The sequence below is a fragment of the Mauremys mutica genome, chromosome 4 (assembly GCF_020497125.1).
Source record: "Mauremys mutica isolate MM-2020 ecotype Southern chromosome 4, ASM2049712v1, whole genome shotgun sequence".
In the NCBI taxonomy this organism is placed as follows: Eukaryota; Metazoa; Chordata; order Testudines; family Geoemydidae; genus Mauremys; species Mauremys mutica.
Genome location: NC_059075.1, coordinates 161,059,831 through 161,079,417, shown reverse-complemented (window position 1 = coordinate 161,079,417; position 19,587 = coordinate 161,059,831). Strand labels below are relative to the sequence as shown.

At 49.4% G+C, this 19,587-nt stretch overlaps 1 protein-coding gene across 1 annotated transcript; it reads right to left on the bottom strand.

The window, feature by feature from the left end:
- Positions 1 to 1,363: 1,363 nt before the first annotated feature.
- Positions 1,364 to 12,355, bottom strand: LOC123368064 (nucleolar protein 3-like). Its single transcript, XM_045012544.1, has 3 exons — positions 12,148 to 12,355; positions 7,084 to 7,385; positions 1,364 to 3,195 (listed from the first exon to the last, which is right to left on the bottom strand). Exons 2-3 carry the CDS (start codon positions 7,364 to 7,366, stop codon positions 2,792 to 2,794), a joined length of 687 nt encoding a protein of 228 aa, XP_044868479.1. The 5' UTR covers positions 7,367 to 7,385; positions 12,148 to 12,355; the 3' UTR covers positions 1,364 to 2,791.
- Between the last annotated feature and the right edge of the window lie 7,232 nt (positions 12,356 to 19,587).

Here is a 19,587-nt window from a genome sequence, read left to right as displayed (position 1 = left end):
TGAGTTCCTTTCCCAGACCTGAAGGAGAACTCTGTGTAGCTCAAAAGCTTCGTTCCCTCTCCCAACGGAAGTTGGTCCAAAAAAAGCTATTACCTCACTCACCTTGTCTCTCTAATATCCTGGGACTGATATGGCTACAACAACGCTGCATAAGTCAAAGTGTACACAGTTAATAGCCTTAAACCAAAGGCCAATACATTCTCAGGCAGCATTTTTCTTAGTTGGCTCTCTGTAAATTTTGATTATTATTGATGGAAATATTTTTGCATTGGTTCATGTGTGTGTACGGTGAAATCAACGTTTATCGACATTTACCAATAAAAATCTACTCCTGGCAAACCACCTTCTGCTTCACTACAAGCTCAGTTAGGTAAGCTTCACTTTTCAGTTACAGGAGCAGACCCATTTACATTGTTTTAGCAAGCCCAGAAGCCTGCTCCCAGTTAACTCCAGATAAGGAAAGCATCTCAGTGCTTGTCTATATGAGAACATTAACCTCAATAGCTATTCCTAAATTGCTCCCATGTGGATTTACGGCTTGTCTACACATGGAGTTATTCCTGATTAACTATTCCAGATTCACTCCATGTGGGAGTATGCTTCTTCTGGAACAAGGGTACCTTATTCCAGAATAAGCATGTCCACACATGGAGTTAATAAGGAATAGCTATTCTGCTTTTAAATTCACACCCTACCTTAATCTGAATTATTTTCCCCATGTACACACGCCCTAAGATAATGCCCCTCTGATGGCTGTGCCGTTGTTTCACAGTTAGATCCATTCAGCCTTGTTGGCTTTCCACCCCAGCTCTTCTGACAATGGAGAAATGTGTTGAAATTGTCTTCTCCAACATACTGCCCTGGAAATCCCATACTCAGTGAGTCAAACACCAGGGAGAGAGAAGAGCTACTGAAGCTCAAGGATAATTTTGGCCCAAGAACAAATGGGGATAAACTGGCCAGGAATAAACTGAGGCAGGAGATCAGAAGAAGGTTTGCACCCATCAGAGGAGGGAGGTCCATCTAGCGTCCATCTAGCCCGGTGGCCTGTCTCTGATGGTGGCCAGTAACAGAGCTTCGTGGAGTGATCCACCTCTGTCTTCCACTCCTGGCTTCTTGCAGTCACACGTTTAGGGTGGCTCTAAGCACGGGACTGTGTCCCCGCCCAACTTGGCTAATAACCATTGATGGACCTGTCCTCCATGAACTTATCCAGTTGTTTTTTTAAATTAACTCAAGTTACACTTTTGGCCATCACAACATCCTGTGGCAATGAGTTCCACAGATTAATTGTGTGTTGTGTGGGAAAAGTACTTGCTCCTGTTTGTATTAAACCTGCTGCCTGTTAATTTCCTCGGGTGACCCCTGGAGTTGTAGGAAAAGGTAAATAACACTTCTCTGTTCCCTTTTCCCATCTGTTCCTTATTTTATAGACCTCCATCATATCCCCCTTTAGTCGTCTGTTTTGTAAGATGAACAGCTCTAATCTTTGTAGTCTCTCCTCGTGTGGAAGCTGTTCCATACCCTTGATCATCTTGGTTGCTCTTTTCTGAACCCATGGATTTGTGCAGTGGCATGATGATATTTTTCTGTCTTATTTTTCTCTCTCTTTCCTAATAGTTCCTGACAATGCCACTGTGCATTGAAAAGTTCTGGAGCTCGTCCTCAACCCCTCCTTGCCCTCCGTAGGAGCAGTGAGTACAAATAATCAAACTGGTTTGAAGATGCAACTCCACCTCCATCAGAGTGTGTGCGAGGGGTGGGATCGGTACCAGGGCTGGAGTTATTCCCTACATTTATTACGGGCTGAGAATAATGGGATGAAGCGGGAGATGGGGAAATTGGCCAGCGTCACCCAATTTTTTGGGGTGGGCTGGATGGTGAAGGGCTTCAGATGGGGCTAATAAAATGAGTATTTTGGCCATTGGCATCCAGTGAAGAAAGTGCAAGGGGGCTGCATCTAGGGAGTGATGGTAAAATATAAGGAAGCAGCGAGAAGAAGAGATAAGAGCGAGGCCCTGGAGAGGAAAGATTCACCACCATTGGTCAAGTGAGGGAACCACTGCAGAATGCATCTGAGCTTCCCAGCTCAGTGGGTGAGACAGGAGCTAGGCAGAGGGTGGACATGACAGCAGATATCACAGGGAGAGAAGCAGCTATTAATAGGTAGGTCTTATGCCACCTGGCAGTTTAACCAAGATCTTCAAGTCAATCTGGGAACCAATTGGCAGCCATTATGGGTCACAGGTTTGGCTCGTGAAATGACACCTTGCTTAGCTGCCGAATTCTGCGCCAGCTGCCGTGTCTGACCGGGTCTAACAGCGAAGTGACAAAGGCTTGGATGTCAGTTGCAAGAGCCACAATTAGAGAAATGGTTGCGGCCTCCCACTTCTCCTGCCGGCGCCCTGACCATTTGCGCTGGATGGGATAGTTCACACGGGTGCATTTGATTTCTCCCTCCCAGCAGGGAAATACCAGGAAATTTCGGCCAGCCCATCTGCGGTTTCCCGAGGGATGTTCCCAGACCCCACGTCCCGAAGGATGAAGAAATCGTGGTGCTGCTATGATCATGCACAGCGCTTCACAGGGATCCCCCTTCTAGTTAACAACGCAATCCTGGCAACAGCGAGGGAATTACTCTTCTCCATCGGTGGCCTCTTGGAGTGAATTACTGGTTATAAGTGGTTGAAACTCTAAGGGTAGCCCATGGCAGTCAAAATTGGACTCTATGGATATAGAATGAATCACCTATGAGGATGTACCTTTTGAGAGATGGTTTTTTTCCTAGGTCTCACTGAGTATCCGATTCCTGCTCTGAATTTGAACCTTCTGGCTCAGGGTCTGGTTCCGTCTCTAATTCTTCCTCTGGATTTGAGCCATCTTCCTCCTCGGGCTCTTGATCTCGCCGAGTCTCCGATTCCTGCTCCAAATCGGAACCACCCGTCTCCGGGTCTGGCTCAATGTCTGATTCCTTCTCTGGATTTGAACTGTCTTCCTCCTCCAGCTGTGGATCGGGCTCTGGATTGAAACCATCTTTCTCCTCTGGCTCTGGGTCTCGCTGAGTCTCCGATTCCTGCTCTGGATTGAAACCATCTTCATCCTTCAGCTCTGTATGGTGCTCTGGATTGAAAAAATCTCTCTCCCTTGGTTCTGGGTCTCGCACAGTGCGTGAATCTCGCTCTGGGTTGAAAAAATCTACCAAGAAAAACAGAGGAGGAATAGGTGAACGGTATTCAGTTTTTAATTGTCTTCGTTTGCTTCATGTTTCTCCATACACTCATATAACCTGCTTAATGAACGGTGCAGCACACAGGTCTAGGAAATTCCCAGACAAAAGTTACGTGAAGTTTGAGAGTATTTACATAGGTCTGATTCTAACCGCCCCATTATGCCAACTGGCGAAGGGTGGAGCCCACCCGATATTGTGAAAATATTTCGCCAAACAGTGTCTTGTAAAGTATCATATAACAACTGGTGACTCGCTGGTGAGAGTCAGGATGTAGGGGTTGTATATAGAGATGTATGTATAATCTTGTGAAGGCCAGAGGCGGATTAAGGTTTCCTGGAGACCAAGTGGGGGGCCTCTCCCACCCTTTCCGCCTGTGGCCCTGCCCACAGCCCCACCCCATTCTGACCCTTCCCCTCCCCCATGACCATGCCCTGTTCCACCTATGATCTCGCCTATTTCCATCCCCCCACAGCAGCCCATTTGCTCCTTTCTGCCTCACCCTAGACCAGAGAAGCTCTGTCCCCCCAGCCGTGGCCCCAGGGCCACAGCAGCGAGCAAGAACTCCTCCAGTGCCACAGCCGGGGTTTCGCGCGCCTGGCGCTTCTGCCGGGGAGTGGAGTCGGGGTGCGGGGGCTTCCCCTGCCCTGCCCGCCAGCCCGGGGCTCCTGACGGGGCTCCGGGTTTCTGCCACCTGGTGGCAGATTGTTTCTGGGGCCCCTGAGCGCAGGCCCCATCAGCCCAGTGGCTAATCCGCCACTGAGAAATAAACCTGCCCTTGACAAAGGAATGTGGATCAAGAAAACCGGCAGGGCTGGATCACAAGCACAGGGCAATAGAAGGACATTGGCATCTAAGATAAAGGAAGTGATCAAGCCAGTTGAGAGAGGCGATGGGCCGGAGGTGGGAGAAGGGGCGTGCTGCCTGCACCTGGAAGCAGCAGCAGCAGCCGGGCAGAGGAACTGTTCACAGAGTTCATCTCAAAGGCATTCCGGGCGGTGAAAGGGAAGAACGGGGGGCTCCGCGGGTACCTATCACTTGGGATAAAGGGATCAATGCCCTCTGATTCTGTGACCAGCGGCTCCTGAGGGGCTGGTGATGCTGGTAACTCGATGCAAGTGAGAAAGCTGCCGAGGCGAAGATGGGAACGTGCTAAAGTGAAGTTTGAGTCACTAGAAAGCCTGTTACTTTCGTTTCGTTTGTAACTTCCGCTCTTGCTTAGTATCACTTCAGTCTCTGCTCTTCCTTAAGGAACTCAGGCTTAGTTTTGCTACGAACCATCTCAGCGCTGGGTAGGAAAGTAAAACGGGTGCGTGTCCTGCTTTGTGCGTGTGCTCGCTCTCCCTTTGGAGACAGCGGATTTAATAATTTCTGTGAGTGTCCCGTGAGGGGGACCGGACGCTGCCGAGAGACGTCTCTATGGAACTCAGGAATTGGGATTAATTGAACGCCACCTGCAAGGCAAGGTTAAGACTGGCTGAGTCTCGAGGAGTTTGTGGTGGAGCGGACGGGCTGGTGCGGCAGGGAGCTGACACACAGTTTAAGCGCCAGCAAAGCTGAGGCAGAGAAGAGACACTGTGGCTTACGGTTAAGGGCACCCTGAGGACAGCGTGACAAGAGATTGTAAACTCTTGGGGGCCGGCTTTTTGTACTGTGTGTGTGCAGCACCTTCCCATTTCATCTGTTGTCGTTTAGGGCCCTGTGGGGGACAGAGTCCCCTAAAGTCCCCCGCAGACCCCACTTCAGGTCCTTGTATTGTGTCTTTCTCCCCCACCCTGGCAGACGCTCAAGGGGTTCTGGGAGCAAACAAACAGAAAAGGAAAGTCCTCTCCCCTCTCTCTTCCCTTCTGGGAGAGGGGAGTCTGTGGGGAATGGAAAAGCCAGGGTGACCCGGAGCTCAGGCCGGCTGCCGGGGCCAGGCCTTTGGGCTTAGTCGACACCCTCAGCCCTTCCTCGGGGGGCACGCGGCCGCGAGGCTGGGGCCTGCTGCTGGCACAGCGAGGCCGGTTGCTGTCTCCCTCTCGGCTCTCTGAGGTGGAGCAGCTTCTCCCAGTTCAGCGCCCCTTCCTGTGGCAGGTTTTCCCCTTTGAAGCTCCCCCCCGCACTCCCCCAGGCAGTGCAAGCCTCGCGGTCGGGCCTCAGTGGCATTGAACAGGCGTTTGCTAGTCCCCTCTCTGTCGCTGTGAGGGACTCCCACCCCAGTCTGGTCCGGGCCATTTCTGCGCCCACAAGTGGTGGGGGAATCCCCCCTTCAGGGAGGCGAGCCTGCCCGCGCCCCCGCCTGCCACAGCCCCAAGCGGTCCCCCCGCACGGCCAAAGGAGCCACAGCCCGCCCACCCCAGGTGCCCCCCCTCCAAGCGCCAGGCTGGCCCCAGCACTGGGCTGAGCTACCCCCCGCCCCTCCCAGCGCCGGGCCAGCTCCAGGGCTCTCCCGAGCACCTGTCCCGCTCCCCGGCTGGCCCCAGCACCACCCCGGGCCGCCTCTGTCTCCGTTGGCTTCAGGTACAAAGGGAGAGCGGGGCCTCGGGCGCAATGTGGGTCAGGGGAGGTTTAGCCTGCCCTGGCCTATGATATCTGTCGCCTGTGCCTGTCCTCTGTGTCGTTAAGCCCGTATGGTTCCCCTCTCCGAGCACCATTTGGCAGAGGGATTCCTTTGATCAGCCCCTTTGGTGCGTTCCTCCACCTGCCCAATGGCGATGCGCAGGCTTCATTCACGGCACAGAAACGCAAGGTCGCCATTCCGGCAGATGACCACACTACAAACCATAAACCGTGAGACTGTGCAGTGCCTGTAGGGTGACCAGACAGCAAATGTGAAAAATTGGGACGGGGGTGGGGGGTAATAGGAGCCTATATAAGAAAAAGACCCAAGAATCAGGATGGTCCCTATAAAATCGGGACATCTGGTCACCCTAATTGCCTGGCACACTGGGGAGCTGGCCCATGCCTGGAACACCCAGGCCCTCCAAAGATACAAATAATAATGCTGATTATATTAATAAATATAAATTAATAATAAAAGTAATTTTTTTCTTAAAATACATTTGTTTAAACCTAACTTTGAAGTTGACAACCTATGTTGTGACCTAAAATTCATATAATCTGTTGAACTCATTTAAATAAATAAAACTAATGTGCTAAATCAATCAGCCCCCCTCTCTTAAGGAGAAAAAACAGCCTCTTTAACTACTTTTTGAGGTCAGGCCAGGGGCGCCAGAACAGGGAAGGCCAGGGGGCCGTGCCCCCCCCCCCGCTGTTAAAAGTGGAAGGACTATGCCATTCTACTTTTCACCAGCAGTAAGGGTGAGTGATGGGAGGGAGGGGGTGGAGAGGAGCAAGTGGGGGTGGGGTCTGGGGGGGAAGAGGGGGTACAGGAGTTGGGCCTCAGGAAAGGGGGCGGCACGAGGGCAGGGGCTGATGGAGACGGGGCGGTGTGAGGGTGGGGCCTTGGTGGGAATGGGTGGTGCCAGGACTGGGGCTCAAGGAGAAGGGGCGGGGCTGGGGCGGGGCTTGGGGGGGCACAGTTTGGGCACCTATGCCCCCCCCAGGGCACTTCCGCCGCTCCTGGGTCAGACTATAAATCTAGCACAATATGACAGTTCTGCTAGAACAGGGGTTCTCAAACTGGGCCATGGGGCCATGAGGTAATTACATGGGGGTTCACGAGCTGCCAGCCTCCACCCCAAACCTTGCTTTGCCTCCAGCATTTATAATGGTGTTAAATATATGAAAAAGTGTTTTTAATGTATAAGGGGGGGTCGCACGCAGAGGCTTGCTGTGTGAAAGGGGTCACCAGTACAAAAGTCTGAGAACCCCTGTGCTAGAAAGTCAGTGCCTATGTTTGAGATGCAACTTACCATATTCTGAAGGTTGCAAAAGCCGATTTGTGCCTGGGAATAAGATTTCTAAACACTCCAGAAAGTCTCGGCAGGTCGACTCCCCCCTTTTCTGTATGTAAATCAGCAATTTCCTAATTCTGGCCACTTTGTCTTGTAGCTGGTTCACGCTGTCGTACTCCTCCTCTGTGATGACGGACTGGACTAATAACTCATCCAAGACGCTCTCGGGGTCTCTCTGAATGATTCCTATCAGCTCTTTGCGTTTGGTGCGTATAATCGTGTATTTGTCGCCAGTGGCCATTGCTACCGAATCACAGGCTCTGGAATGATTTAATAATAAAATGACATGAGATGCAAGAACTAGAGATAGAGACGGTGCTAGGGTTAGAATCACAGAAATGCCAGGCTGGAAGGGACTTGGAGAGGTCATCTAGTCCGGCCCCCTGTGCTGAGGCAGGACCAAGTAAACCTAGGAGATTAGGTTTCAGAGCGCTAGCCGTGTTAGTCTGTATCAGCAAAAACAATAAGGAGTCCTTGTGGCACCTTAGAGACTAACACATTTATTTGGGCATAAGCTTTCGTGGGCTAGAACCCACTTCATCAGATGCATGGAGTGGGAAATACAGGAGCAGGTATAAATACATGAAAAGACGGGAGTTGCCTTACCAAGTGTGAGGTCAGTCTAACGAGACAATTCAATTGACAACAGGATACCAGGGGAGGAAAAATAACTTTTGAAGTGGTAATGAGAGTGGCCCATTTCAGACAGTTGACAAGAAGGTGTGAGTAACAGTAGGGGAAAATTAGTACTGGAGAAATTAGGTTTAGGTTTTATAATGAACCAACCACTCCCAGTCTTTATTCAGGCCTAATCTGATGGTGTCCAGTTTGCAAATTAATTCCAGTTCTGCAGTTTCACGTTGGAGTCTGTTTTTGAAGTTTTTTTTGTTGAAGAATTGCCACTTTTAGGTCTGTTATTGAGTGACCAGGGAGGTTGAAGTGGTCTCCTACGGGTTTTTGAATGTTATGATTCCTGATGTCAGATTTGTGTCCATTTATTCTTTTGTGTAGAGACTGTCTGGTTTGGCCAATGTACGTTGCAGAGGGGCATTGCTGGCACATGATGGCATAGTTCATATTGGTAGATGTGCAGGTGAACAAGCCCCTGATGGTGTTGACATCAGTGACCGTTTTTTGTCCAACCTGTTCTTAGAAACCTCCAGCAGTAGGGATTCCACAACCACCCTCGGAAGCCTGTTCCACAGCTTCACTGCTCGCACAGTTAGAAAGTGTTTCCTAATATTTAACCTAAATCTCCCTTGCTGCAGATTAAGCCCATTACTGCTTGTCCTATTTTCAGCGGACATGGAGAAAAACTGATCACTGTGCTCTTTCGAACAGTCTTGTAAATATTTGAAGATTGTTATCAGGTCCCTCCTCTGCTTTCTCTTCTCTAAACTAAACATGCCCAGGTCTTTTGACCTTTCCTCATAGGTTTTGTTCTCTTCTCATGTTTGTTGCCCTCCTTTGCACTCTCTCCAGTTTGGCCACATCTTTTTTAAAGTGCAGGGCCTAAAACTGGACACAGTTTTCCAGCTGAGGCCTCACGTGTGTCCAGCTGTTAAACAATCTGTGAGATTCACCAGATTCCTCCATTTCTTCTTGTAAGCAGAATGGTTCCGCTCTCAGAACTGGGCAAAGAAAAGATGTTTTGGTTCGTTGGCATTTCAAAAAAATAGAAATAAAAAAATTGGGTCAAAGGAAATATTTTGTTTGACCTGAAAAAACAAACATTTGTTCCATTTTGAGCGTTTTTAAATGCTTTTGATTGTTGTTGTTGTTTTCCAAACAAAATTAAAGGACTTTTTGAAACAATCATTTCAAACTGATGAATTGAAACGTTTGGAACCAGAAATGTTACAGTTTAAATGTTTTGGGTTTTTGGAATGTGTTTTTAGAGTTTAAACCAAAACGATTCAGTGAAATCAACATAAATTTATAATATCAGAGGGGTAGCCATGTTAGTCTGGATCTGTAAAAGCAGCAAAGAGTCCTGTGGCACCTTATAGACTAACAGAAGCTTTGGAGCATGCGCTTTCGTGGGTGAAAGCTCATGCTCCAAAACATGCATCTACATGCATCCGACGAAGTGGGTATTCACCCACGAAAGCTCATGCTCCAAAACTTCTGTTAGTCTATAAGGTGCCACAGGACTCTTTGCTGCTTTTACATAAATTTATAAACTGTTTTGTTGTTGCTGAATCTGCGTTTTTTGCCAGAGTAAGTTTCATATGACAAATTCTTCCTAGCTCTAGCTGGAGTGTCTACGGGGTGGAACTGGTCACAGTTCTGTCACTTCACAGGTATCTGGGCCGAGACTTCAGCTCTTAGTCTGGGGGGAATCAATTACTTTTTGTCATGGTCCAGATTTCTTGGTCAAGATACACTCAAGCTCTGGACTCCAGAGAAATGTTTTTCACGCTGCAAGTGCCCGTGTTCAATGAACATGTACAATGCTGTGAAATATACCCAGGGCCTATTGCTTATATTTTTAGTGCATTAAATGAAAAATAAAATCAAACCACTATATAACCTAAAAAAACCCTCCAAGAAAGATGTAATAAATGACAGCTAAGCCTTTGAGAAAGTACTTCGATAAAATGTCAAATGGATGCAAATGTTAGCATTAAAATACTGTTTTAAGTTTTGAATGAGTATTGTCAAATGCAGTTATTATAGGCATCGCTGTATGTAGATAATATATTAAAAACTTTTCAGCCTTTTGTGGTTTCTTTAACATACGTATCCGAGCCTGAAAGAAAACAACACTTCGTACACATGAACTCTTCATCCTTTCACTACAGAGTCAGAAGCCCCTGGAAACCTTCTCTTGCTTGGTGATTTCTCTGATCTGTGTTTGCAAATGTACAACCCTCCCAGAGGGCTCCCAACTTGTGGTAGATTCTCACCCAGGCACTAACATCTCCATCCTGCAGTTCCATGCCTACTGGTGACCGTGCCCCACCCAGTGTTGGTGGGTGCTCCACCCACCCAGTGGCCTGGATGACCCCAGCACCTGATTGCCTTAGGGACCCATGGGTGCAGGCGCTTCCCCCTCAGATCCTCCCCAAGCAGTGATGGCAAGTGCCCCTACTATCCAGTGGCCTCTGGTTCCACAAGAGAAGAATGCTTCACCCCCTCTCATCTTCCCATCCTGCACTGGGAGCAATCTCACCTACCCGTTGGCCTCTGTGTCCTAGCTGTTGCTCTGCTTAACCCTTTGTAGCCTATGAGCCAATGTCTTCATGGAGGCTGGGTCACAGGCAGCCTTTGGTGGCTGTGCTGGGGCTTTGCTGATCCTGATGAGTGGTTCAGGTGCTTCTCCCTGGTCGGAGTAATTTTCCATTCCTGTTAGGGCCAGCTACCGGCTGCGTGCTGCCCCTGAAACTGCTGACTGAGGGATGGGGAAAACAAGGAGGGAGGCAGCCAGCAACTCTCATGCCTGTAAGATTCGCTGGTGCAGGGTGAGCTCTTCTCCGTTCTCTGCAATCCCAAATCTACACCGGGACAGGAAGGGCTGGACAAAGCGTGTCCGGCTTCCCTCTGAAGCCCCGAGTCCTGGCGGGATTCCAGGCGGGGCTGAAGCCCTGAGTCCTGGCACATCCTGTGGTCTGCTGAAAAGTCTCTGGCTGTCCGGGTTTGGACCACACGGGCTGCCTACTGATGATCCCATCTTAGCCCGTGCAAGGAAGGGGTCAGGGCCAGTTCAGATAATGCTGCCAAAATGTAACTGCAGCTCTGGGGCCTTTTCTCTTTCCAAGTTAGGTGCTGAGAAAATTGTTCACCCCCAAAACACCTTCAAAACAGCGGTGCAGCTGCTCCTTTCTCTAGCCGCCATCTCAGAGGAGAAACGGAGGGGCTACTGCTTTTGCCAGGTGGCTACCAGCTTGGCTAGCCAAGTCAGTCCTGGGTGCTTCCTCCTATTTCTGATACTGGGGAGGTAAGATTTAGAGGCAAGAGCTGGAAAAGCCATACTCCTATTTCAGAGCAGAGTGAAATATACGTGCGTGTTTCACTTGGGCCTTTCCATGATGATCACTGGACTCTGCTGATGCGTGGCCTGCATTCAATTCCCTGGCTGGTGCTAGACAGGATGCCAGACTGGCTGATCATAACGACCCCTTTTGACCTTAAACCAGAGGTGGGCAAACTGCAGCCCACAAGCCACATCCGGCCCGTGGGACCGTCCTGCCCGGCCCCTGAGCTCCTGGCTGGGGAGGCTAAGCCCCAGCCCCTTCCTGCTGTCCCCCGTCCCCTGCAGCCTCAGCTCACTGCGCCACCAGCGCTCTGGCCTGCCGCTCCTGCTGGGAAGCGTGGCGGCGTGGCTGGCTACAGCTGTGCAGTGCGGCGGGGTTGGATAAGGGGCAGGGGGTCCCGGGGGCAGTCAGGGGACAGGGAGCAGGAAGCAGTTGGATGGGGGTGGGAGTCCCAAGGGGCCTGTCAGGGGGCAGGGGTGTGGACAGGTGTCTGGGCAGCTTGGGGACAGACAGCAGGGGGGTTGGATGGGGATGGGGTCCCGGGGGTGGGCAGTTAGGGGTGGGAGGTCCTGGGAAGGGGTGGTCAGGGGACAGGGAGGAGGGGGCAGTTGGATGGAGGTGGGAGTCCCAGGGGGCCTGTCAGGGGATGGGGGTGTGGATAGGGGTCTTGGCAGTCAGGGGACAGGGAGCGGGGGGTGGGGTGGTTGGATGGGTCGGGGATTCTGAGGGGGGCAGGAAGTGGGAGGGGGTAGATGGGGGCAGGGGCCAGGCTGTTTGGGGAGGCACAGCCTTCCCTACCCAGTTTCAGAACCCCGATGTGGCCCTCAGGCCAAAAAGTTTGCCCACCCCTGCCTTAAACTCTATGAATCTCCAAAAAAAAATAGATCATCATAGAGGCCGGTCCCCCCATCCAAGCTCTGCTTCTGCTTGGCCAAACCCAGTCTGCGTAAGACGTGAGGAAAAGCGCAGTGGGCAGCTCCGGATCTGGCCGATGAAATGTTTAGCCAGAAGGAGGCTCAAGTGTTTATTGAAAAGTAGCACCTACCTGCTAGGGTCTGCGAGAGTCGAGAGAGATCCCACCTCCCAGCGAGGTGTCTGCTGTGCGTTACAGAGCAGAAATGCAGAGTCACTCTAGGCGAGAGATCCTGTCCTGCAGTGTGGTCTTGGCTCTGTTTCATACAGCAGAAAAGCTGAGTTGCTCTCTAGAGCTTGTCTTCCAGGGAGGAATCTGCTCTGCTTTCGGTAGCAGAATAGCTGAGTCAGGCAGGGGTTGTGAGCCGGCTATGGGGACAGGCTTCTCTCTGGGCACCTGGGAAATCAGGGCAAGAGAAGTCACAACCCAGAGACACTTTGCATCCTCCTCCTCTCACGTGACGCTTGGCACAGAACCTGCTGCTATTTGTGTCTGGCCGGGGATGAGCCAAGATGAAATGGAGGTGGTGTGAGCTCAGGTCATGGCATTCACTGCCGTGCTGGCCTGCCCTTCATCACACAGCATGGCTGGCAGGCCTAGGCCAGCTGCGTGAGGTGGACGGGGGAGGGCAGTTGGTTTTCCGCTCCCTCCATCACACGTGGGCTGTTTTGGATCGGCTCATTTGGGTGCGGCCGCACTAAAACTAGGGACCTAAATACCACTGGCATCTAAAACACCTTTCACTGTCAGGATCTTCGTCTAGGAGCCTATTTGCAACGTTAGGCGCTTAAATATCTTTAGCATCTGGTCCTAAGTAATAAGTTCCCGGCAGACATATGGAGAAGTTAGATAAAAAACATCCAACACTCTTGGTGGATGGTTGCAACGTAACACCACTTTTATTTTTAGTGTAATTACTGAGGTCCCCAAATGATGAATGAGCACTATTCTTAGTAACAGCTTTCGGAGTGGCAGCCTTAGTAACAGGTTTCGGAGTGGTACCCTCAAAAAGAACAGAAGTACTCGTGGCACCTTAGAGACAAACGTTTTTTTTTCTTCTGCTGACAATAGCTCATTGCAATTAATTAGCCTCTTAGAGTGGGTAGGACAACTTCCATCTTTTCATATTCTCTGTATGTGTATATATCTTCTTCCTGTATGTTCCATTCTGTGCATCCGATGAAGTGGGCTGTAGCCCACGAAAGCTTATGCTCAGATCAATTTGTTAGTCTCTAAGGTGCCACAAGGACTCCTGTTCTTTATTCTTAGTAAATAAACCAGAGTCCTGTTACCCGATATTGGGCCAGCTGGTAAGCTTAGGGAGGACTAATGACCCACCAGAGTTTGGCAGAAAGCAGCATGTTCATTATACTGATAGCTAAGCTCAAAAGAAGGGGTGTATGTGTGTCACACTCACATACTCATGCTCCCAGGACAAGCACGGCACTGGAGATGTCAGGATCCTTCAAGGTAAGTGTCCCACAGTGCAGCGATGGACAATGCGATGAAGGTAAGTCTTCCCGAGGCACGATGGATTGCAACGCGGTGAACCGCTGGCCAGGTGGTCTGGGCAAAGGGCCTTCACGGGTGGTCCAAGCTTGTGAGTGCACTGCCGAGCACAGGGCCCCTTCCCCTTTTACGGACCTGCTCCTCATGGCCTGAGACTAGAGACCGACTCAAAGAGCTCCATCTATTTAGCTTCACGAAGAGAAGGTTAAGGGGTGACTTGATACAGTCTATACGTATCTACAGGGGGAACAAATATTTAATAATGGGCTGTTCAATCTAGCAGAGAACAGTCTAACACAATCCAATGGCTGGAAGTTGAAGCTAGAAAAATTTGGACCAGAAATAAGGCGTATATTTTTAACAGAGAGAGTAATTAACCATTGGAACAATTTCCCCAGGGGCATGGTGGAGTCTCCATTACCGTTAATTTCTAAATCAAGATTGGATGTTTCTTCTAAAGCTCTGCTCTGGGAACTATTTGGGGGCAGTTCTCTGGCCTGTGTTATGCAGGAAGTCAGACTAATGATCACAATGGTCCCTTCTGGCCTTGGAATGAATGAATCAATTATGTAGATCAGATACCATGAAAAGAGGTTCACAATCCGTAGGTGATTTTCTTTGTCTCTTTTCTGGAAACCGGTATAGTCTATAAAGGGATGCCTGTTTCTATAGAAGTGCGTTGTCATAGACAAAATAGTGTAATTGATAAGGGGTATACATAAATGCATTGTAATTGGTAAGATTAATAATGGACAAAATGGACAAAGAACAATTGGTATAGCAGATGTGTTCTGAAATCAATGCAACAGCTAACCAGTAATCTACTGATTAATGTCTAAGCCTTGAGAGTTAATTGTGATTGCAAATTTCCCAGTGGTAATTAAGTAATTACAGCTGTTATTTGCTTATCGATTCAAAATCAAATCAAATCATGAGAAAGGACTATCTTTGTTCTACACCAGTATATAAGGGATATATTTTGGGAGCTAGCTGGAAGAATCCAGTGCTGCTAAACTGCTGCCCAGACTGGTTGAGTATAGTTTTCTGAAAACATTGATTCAAAGTGCAGCGGCAGCCAAAAAAGCGACCAGAATGCTAAGAACCATTAGGGAAAGGATAGATAATAAAACTGAAAATATCATACTGCCTCTATAGAAATCCATGATACGCCCACACCTTGAATACTGCGTGCAGTTCTGGTCGCCCCATCCCAAAACATATATTAGAATTGGAAAAGGTAGAGAGAAGGAAACAAAAAATGATTATGGGGTATGGAACAGCTACCCTTTGAGGAGAGATTAAAAAGATGAGGACTGTTCATCTTAGGAAAAAAGAAGACTAAGGGGGAATATGGTAGAGGTCTATAAAATCTTGACTGTATTAGTAGTAGTATTAGGAGTCACCAGATTAAATTAGTAGGCAGCAGGTTTAAAACAAACAAAAGGAAGTACTTCTTCACACAACACACAGTCAACCTGTGGAACTCCTTGATGGAGGATGTTGTGAAGGCCAAAGTATAACTGGGTTCAAAAAGGAATTAGTTATGTTCATGGAGGATAGGTCCATCAATGGCTATTAGCTAAGATGGTCAGGGATGCAACCCCATGCTCTGGGTGTCCCTAAGCCTCCAACTGCCAGAATCTGGGATTGAACAACAGGGGATGAGTTGCTTGAAATTGCTCTGTTCTGTTTGTTCCCTCTGAAGCACGTAGCACTGGCCACAGTCAGAAGAAGGATACTAGGCTAGATGGACCATTGGCCTGACCAAGTACGGCCGTTCTTATATATACTTTTCCTTTCTGTAATCTGCTGTGTTAATTTTTGACTAATAATTTCTGATTAAACAATCCCAATTGAGCCGATTATTTGACATTTTGCTGAATTATTGTTGTTATTTAAATTCAAACACTCAACACTGTTTAAGAATTGCTCAGCCATCAAGACCTTTTAGAAAAGGCAGGGCAGAGGCCTGAAAGAATTTAAAAAAACCCTCAGTACTCTAATTGTGGGGTTTCTTAAGACTTTCTAAATAGCCTGAGGAAAGTCAGTATTTGCAGCCTTGATTGAAGAGACTTCCCTTTTTCCCTGTCTGTGAATGACTGAATTGAAGTATAGATATCAAATATTAAGATACTAGATTATCTTGTCCGATACGGTAGAGGGAAAAATAGGGAACTAGATGGAATAAACTGTTGTGATTAAATGAAGAAACTAGGGGTCACCAAATGAAATTAATAGGCAGCAGGTTTAAAACAAATAAAAGGAAGTTCTTCTTCACGCAGCGCACAGTCAACTTGTGGAACTCCTTACCTGAGGAGGTTGTGAAGGCTAGGACTATAACAATGTTTAAAAGGGGACTGGATAAATTCATGGTGGTTACGTCCATTAATGGCTGTTAGCCAGGATGGGTAAGAATGGTGTCCCTAGCCTCTGTTCGTTACAGGATGGAGATGGATGGCAGGAGAGAGATTGCTTGATCATTGCCTGTTAGGTTCACTCCCTCTGGGGCGCCTGGCATTGGCCACTGTCGGTAGACAGATACTGGGCTACATGGATCTTTGGTCTCCGGTACGGCCGTTCTTATGTTCTTATGTGGAAAAGGGAAATCGACTGTAAGTAAGCTTGGCAGAATTGGATTTTTTTAAAATAACTTTGATGGATAATATCCATGATTATTTTTAAGCTCTATTGTGATTTTTATCAATTTGAGTTTTCATCGTTGCGAGGTTATTATGGGGGAGGGTCAGACAACAGCAGGGGCCAGACAGTTATTATATGAAGACAGTAGACGTTGAGATGCAAAAAGATCAAGCTTTATAACCACTAAAACAAAAATTGTCAACATCACGTGTCAAAATGTACAAAGTCAATAGCCTTAAATCAAACTCTGCTAAGTTCTCGGGCAGGAATTTTCTTACTTCGCCTCTTTGTAAATGTCGATGATTATGGATGGAAATATGTTGTCACCGGTTTGTGCTTGTAGGGTGAAATTGACATTTACTGATAATAATCTACTATCTTCAACCTATTTATAGCTTGTCTCTGCTTTGGGTTGGGGAAGGGGATGGCTGGATAGGGCAATGGCTCCCTCTTGTGTCCTGTAGATGGAGTTTCTCCTTAGAGCTCTAGCCAGGAGTTCTCTTAGTTTGGCTTTCTGATATTGTCCTATCACACCATTGAAACGGTTCCTTCCCCTGTAGGGTGACCAGATGTCCTGATTTTATAGGGACAGTCCCGATTTTGGGGTCTTTTTCTTATATGGGAACCTATTACCCCCTACCCCCATCACAATTTTTCACACTTGCTGTCTAGTCACCCTATTCCCCTGTGCATCCTCACCCTTTCTACACTGCATTTCACCTGCCGTCACGTTACCCAGTTACCTGCATATTTTAGCCTGGAGCCCTTCACAATCCTCCACACCAAAATAATTTGGTAGCGTCAGTAAATTTCCCCTCTCACTGTTCACCCTGTAATCCTGGGCCATTAATAAAATACTGAACAGTCCTGAACCTATCTGTGATCGCTGGGACTCCTGTTAGCCCCTTCCCCAACTCAGAGCGTATAAGTAACATCCTAACGCACTTTGCCAAGACCACAAAACTAGTCAGCAGGGATGAGTTTGTAGAGCTAAGGCCAGAAGGGACCATTAGATCTAGTCTAGATTAAACTGGAGAAATTCACCCCATTCCCCCTGAAATAAGACCAGTAACTTGTGGTTGGCTAAAGCATCTTCCAGAGACCACCAGGCAGTTGCTTAGGGTACGTCTTCACTACCCGCCAGATCGGCGGGTAGCAATCAATTTCTCGGGGTTCGATATATCGCGTCTCATCTAGACGCGATATATCGAACCCCGAATGTGCTCCTGTCGACTCCGGAACACCACCAACGTGAATGGCGGTACGGAGTCGACATGGGGAGCCGCGGACGTCGATCCCGCGCCGTGAGGACGGTAAGTAATTCGATCTAAGGTACTTCGACTTCAGCTACGCTATTCACGTAGCTGAAATTCCGTATCTTAGATCGACCCCCCCCCCAGTGTAGACCTGCCCTTATTCTGGTCTCTCTGAGGCCTGGTCTACACTAAGGGGGGGGTGTCGAAGTAAGGTACGCAAGTTCAGCCACGCGAATAGCGTAGCTGAACTCGAACTACCTTAGTTCGAACTACTCACCCGTCCAGATGCCGCGGGATCGAAGTTCGCGGCTCCCCCGTTGACTCCGCCACCGCCGTTCGCGGTGGTGGAGTTCCGGAGTCGACGGGAGCGCTTCCGGAGTTCGAACTATCGCGTCTAGATTAGACGCGATAGTTCGAACTCCAAGAAGTCGAAATCTACGCGTCGACCCTGAGTCTCTCCTGTGGCAGCTGTTCCTTAATTAAATATCCATTGGGCCAGCTACAGAACGAGCAATTGACTGCCTAGCCCAGTGGCCAGGGCACTTGCCAAAGAGGAGGGACGCCCAGGTTGGAGTCCCTGCTCCGCTGTTTATTTCATTAGCCTGGTGATTAGGGGATGCGGGTGGGGTGTCAGAGACCAGGGTTTAAGTCCCTGCTGTGACAGAGATCTGAAAACTGGTCTCCAGCCTTCTAAGTGCCCTAATCCCTTGGGGATGCAGAGATCACTCCTTCTAGCCAGTCTTCTGTGGGCAAGCGCTGACCTGGTTTGGGCACTTTAACTCCAGGCTGGTGCATTAATGCATACCCTAATGGGGTACCCATCTTGGGCGGGCTACCATATTCCTAGTACTAAATGTGCACATCACCTTGGGGTCCAATCTCCAGCTGCTACTGTAATACTGCTAATAATGTGTAACCCACGTGTTGTACACTACAGCATTTGATTTTTAAGTCCAAAGAAAAGAGAGGGAAGTGAGATGGATTTTAGCTGGAATCCTCAGCAGACGTAGCTAGATTTTGGACATGCTCAGTCACTGGTTCTCAAACTGGACAGGAAGTTTTCGTTAAGGGCAAGCAGTCTTGCAGCCCTCACCCTCTGAGAGCTGAGCCAATCAAACTGCAGGGGCAGAGTGGGAGATTATAAATACAGGAGTTAACGGCCACCCTGCAGATTCTGCAGCCGATTAATGGAAGAGCAATGGGAGTGTCTGCTGGGAGGACTGATCCCAGCACCTGGCCTGCTTTAGATCAAGGTAAATGCTATTCCAGCCTTACCTACTAGAGAGTCCCTCCATTAACATCATGTTTGATCCCCATGGGGTGCTCTGTGGACACGGAGGGGGAGCAGGCAGCCTGCCAGGCAGGTAGCATGCAGCCCCCTCCAGCCCCCGAGCACCAGGCGGACAGGCAGGTGGCAGGCAGCCCCCCCCCCCCCGGCCCCCAAGCACCGGCAGTCAGGCAGGTGGCAGGCAGCCCCCCAGCCCCCGAGCACCAGGCGGACAGGCAGGTGGCAGGCAGCCCGCCCCCGAGCACCCGGCAGTCAGGCAGGTGGCAGGCAGCCCCCCCGGCCCCAAGCACCGGGCGGTCAGGCGATGTGCTGTCCTCCCCATGCCCCTCAGCCCCAGTGCCTCCAGCCCCCCCAAGCACAGGGCAGCACGGCCCCAGCAGCCCCAGGCCTCCCACGTCCTGGCCACCCCAGCCCCAGTAGCACTGAAGAGGAACAGCCAGCCTGGGCTGGGGGAACGGGCAAAGCAGGATGGGGCTTTGCGGAGAAACGTGGGCGGGGCCACGCAGGGCTGTTTGGGGGGGCACAGCTTTCCCCAGCCTATTGGACGCATCTCTCATGCCTGACAGGTGTTTGTCCAGCCTGTTCTTAAAACCCTCCACTGCCAGGGATTCCACAACCGCTTGGAAACCTGGTCCCGAGCTTAGCTAGAAAGTTTTCCCTAATATCTAACCTACATTTCCTTGCAGCAGATTAAGCCAATTCCTTGTTGTCCCGCTGTCGGTGGACATGCAGATCAGCTGATCACTGTCCTCTTGATAACAACCTTTTCCGTAGCTGCAGACAGTTATCAGGTCCCTCCGCAGCCTTCTCCCCCTCTAGACTGAACAGGCCCAATGTTTTCAACCTTTCCTCATAGGCGGGGTGAAAGTAACTTCAAGG

What these genes read in the sequence shown, in the direction of transcription:
- LOC123368064 (XM_045012544.1), bottom strand. Translation starts at nt 7,366, where the DNA reads ATGGCCACTGGCGACAAATACACGATTATACGCACCAAACGCAAAGAG. An exon ending in TTTGCAACCTTCAGAATATG is followed by an intron (nt 3,196 to 7,083) that starts GTAAGTTGCATC and finishes TTTTCTTGGTAG; the next exon opens with ATTTTTTCAACCCAGAGCGA.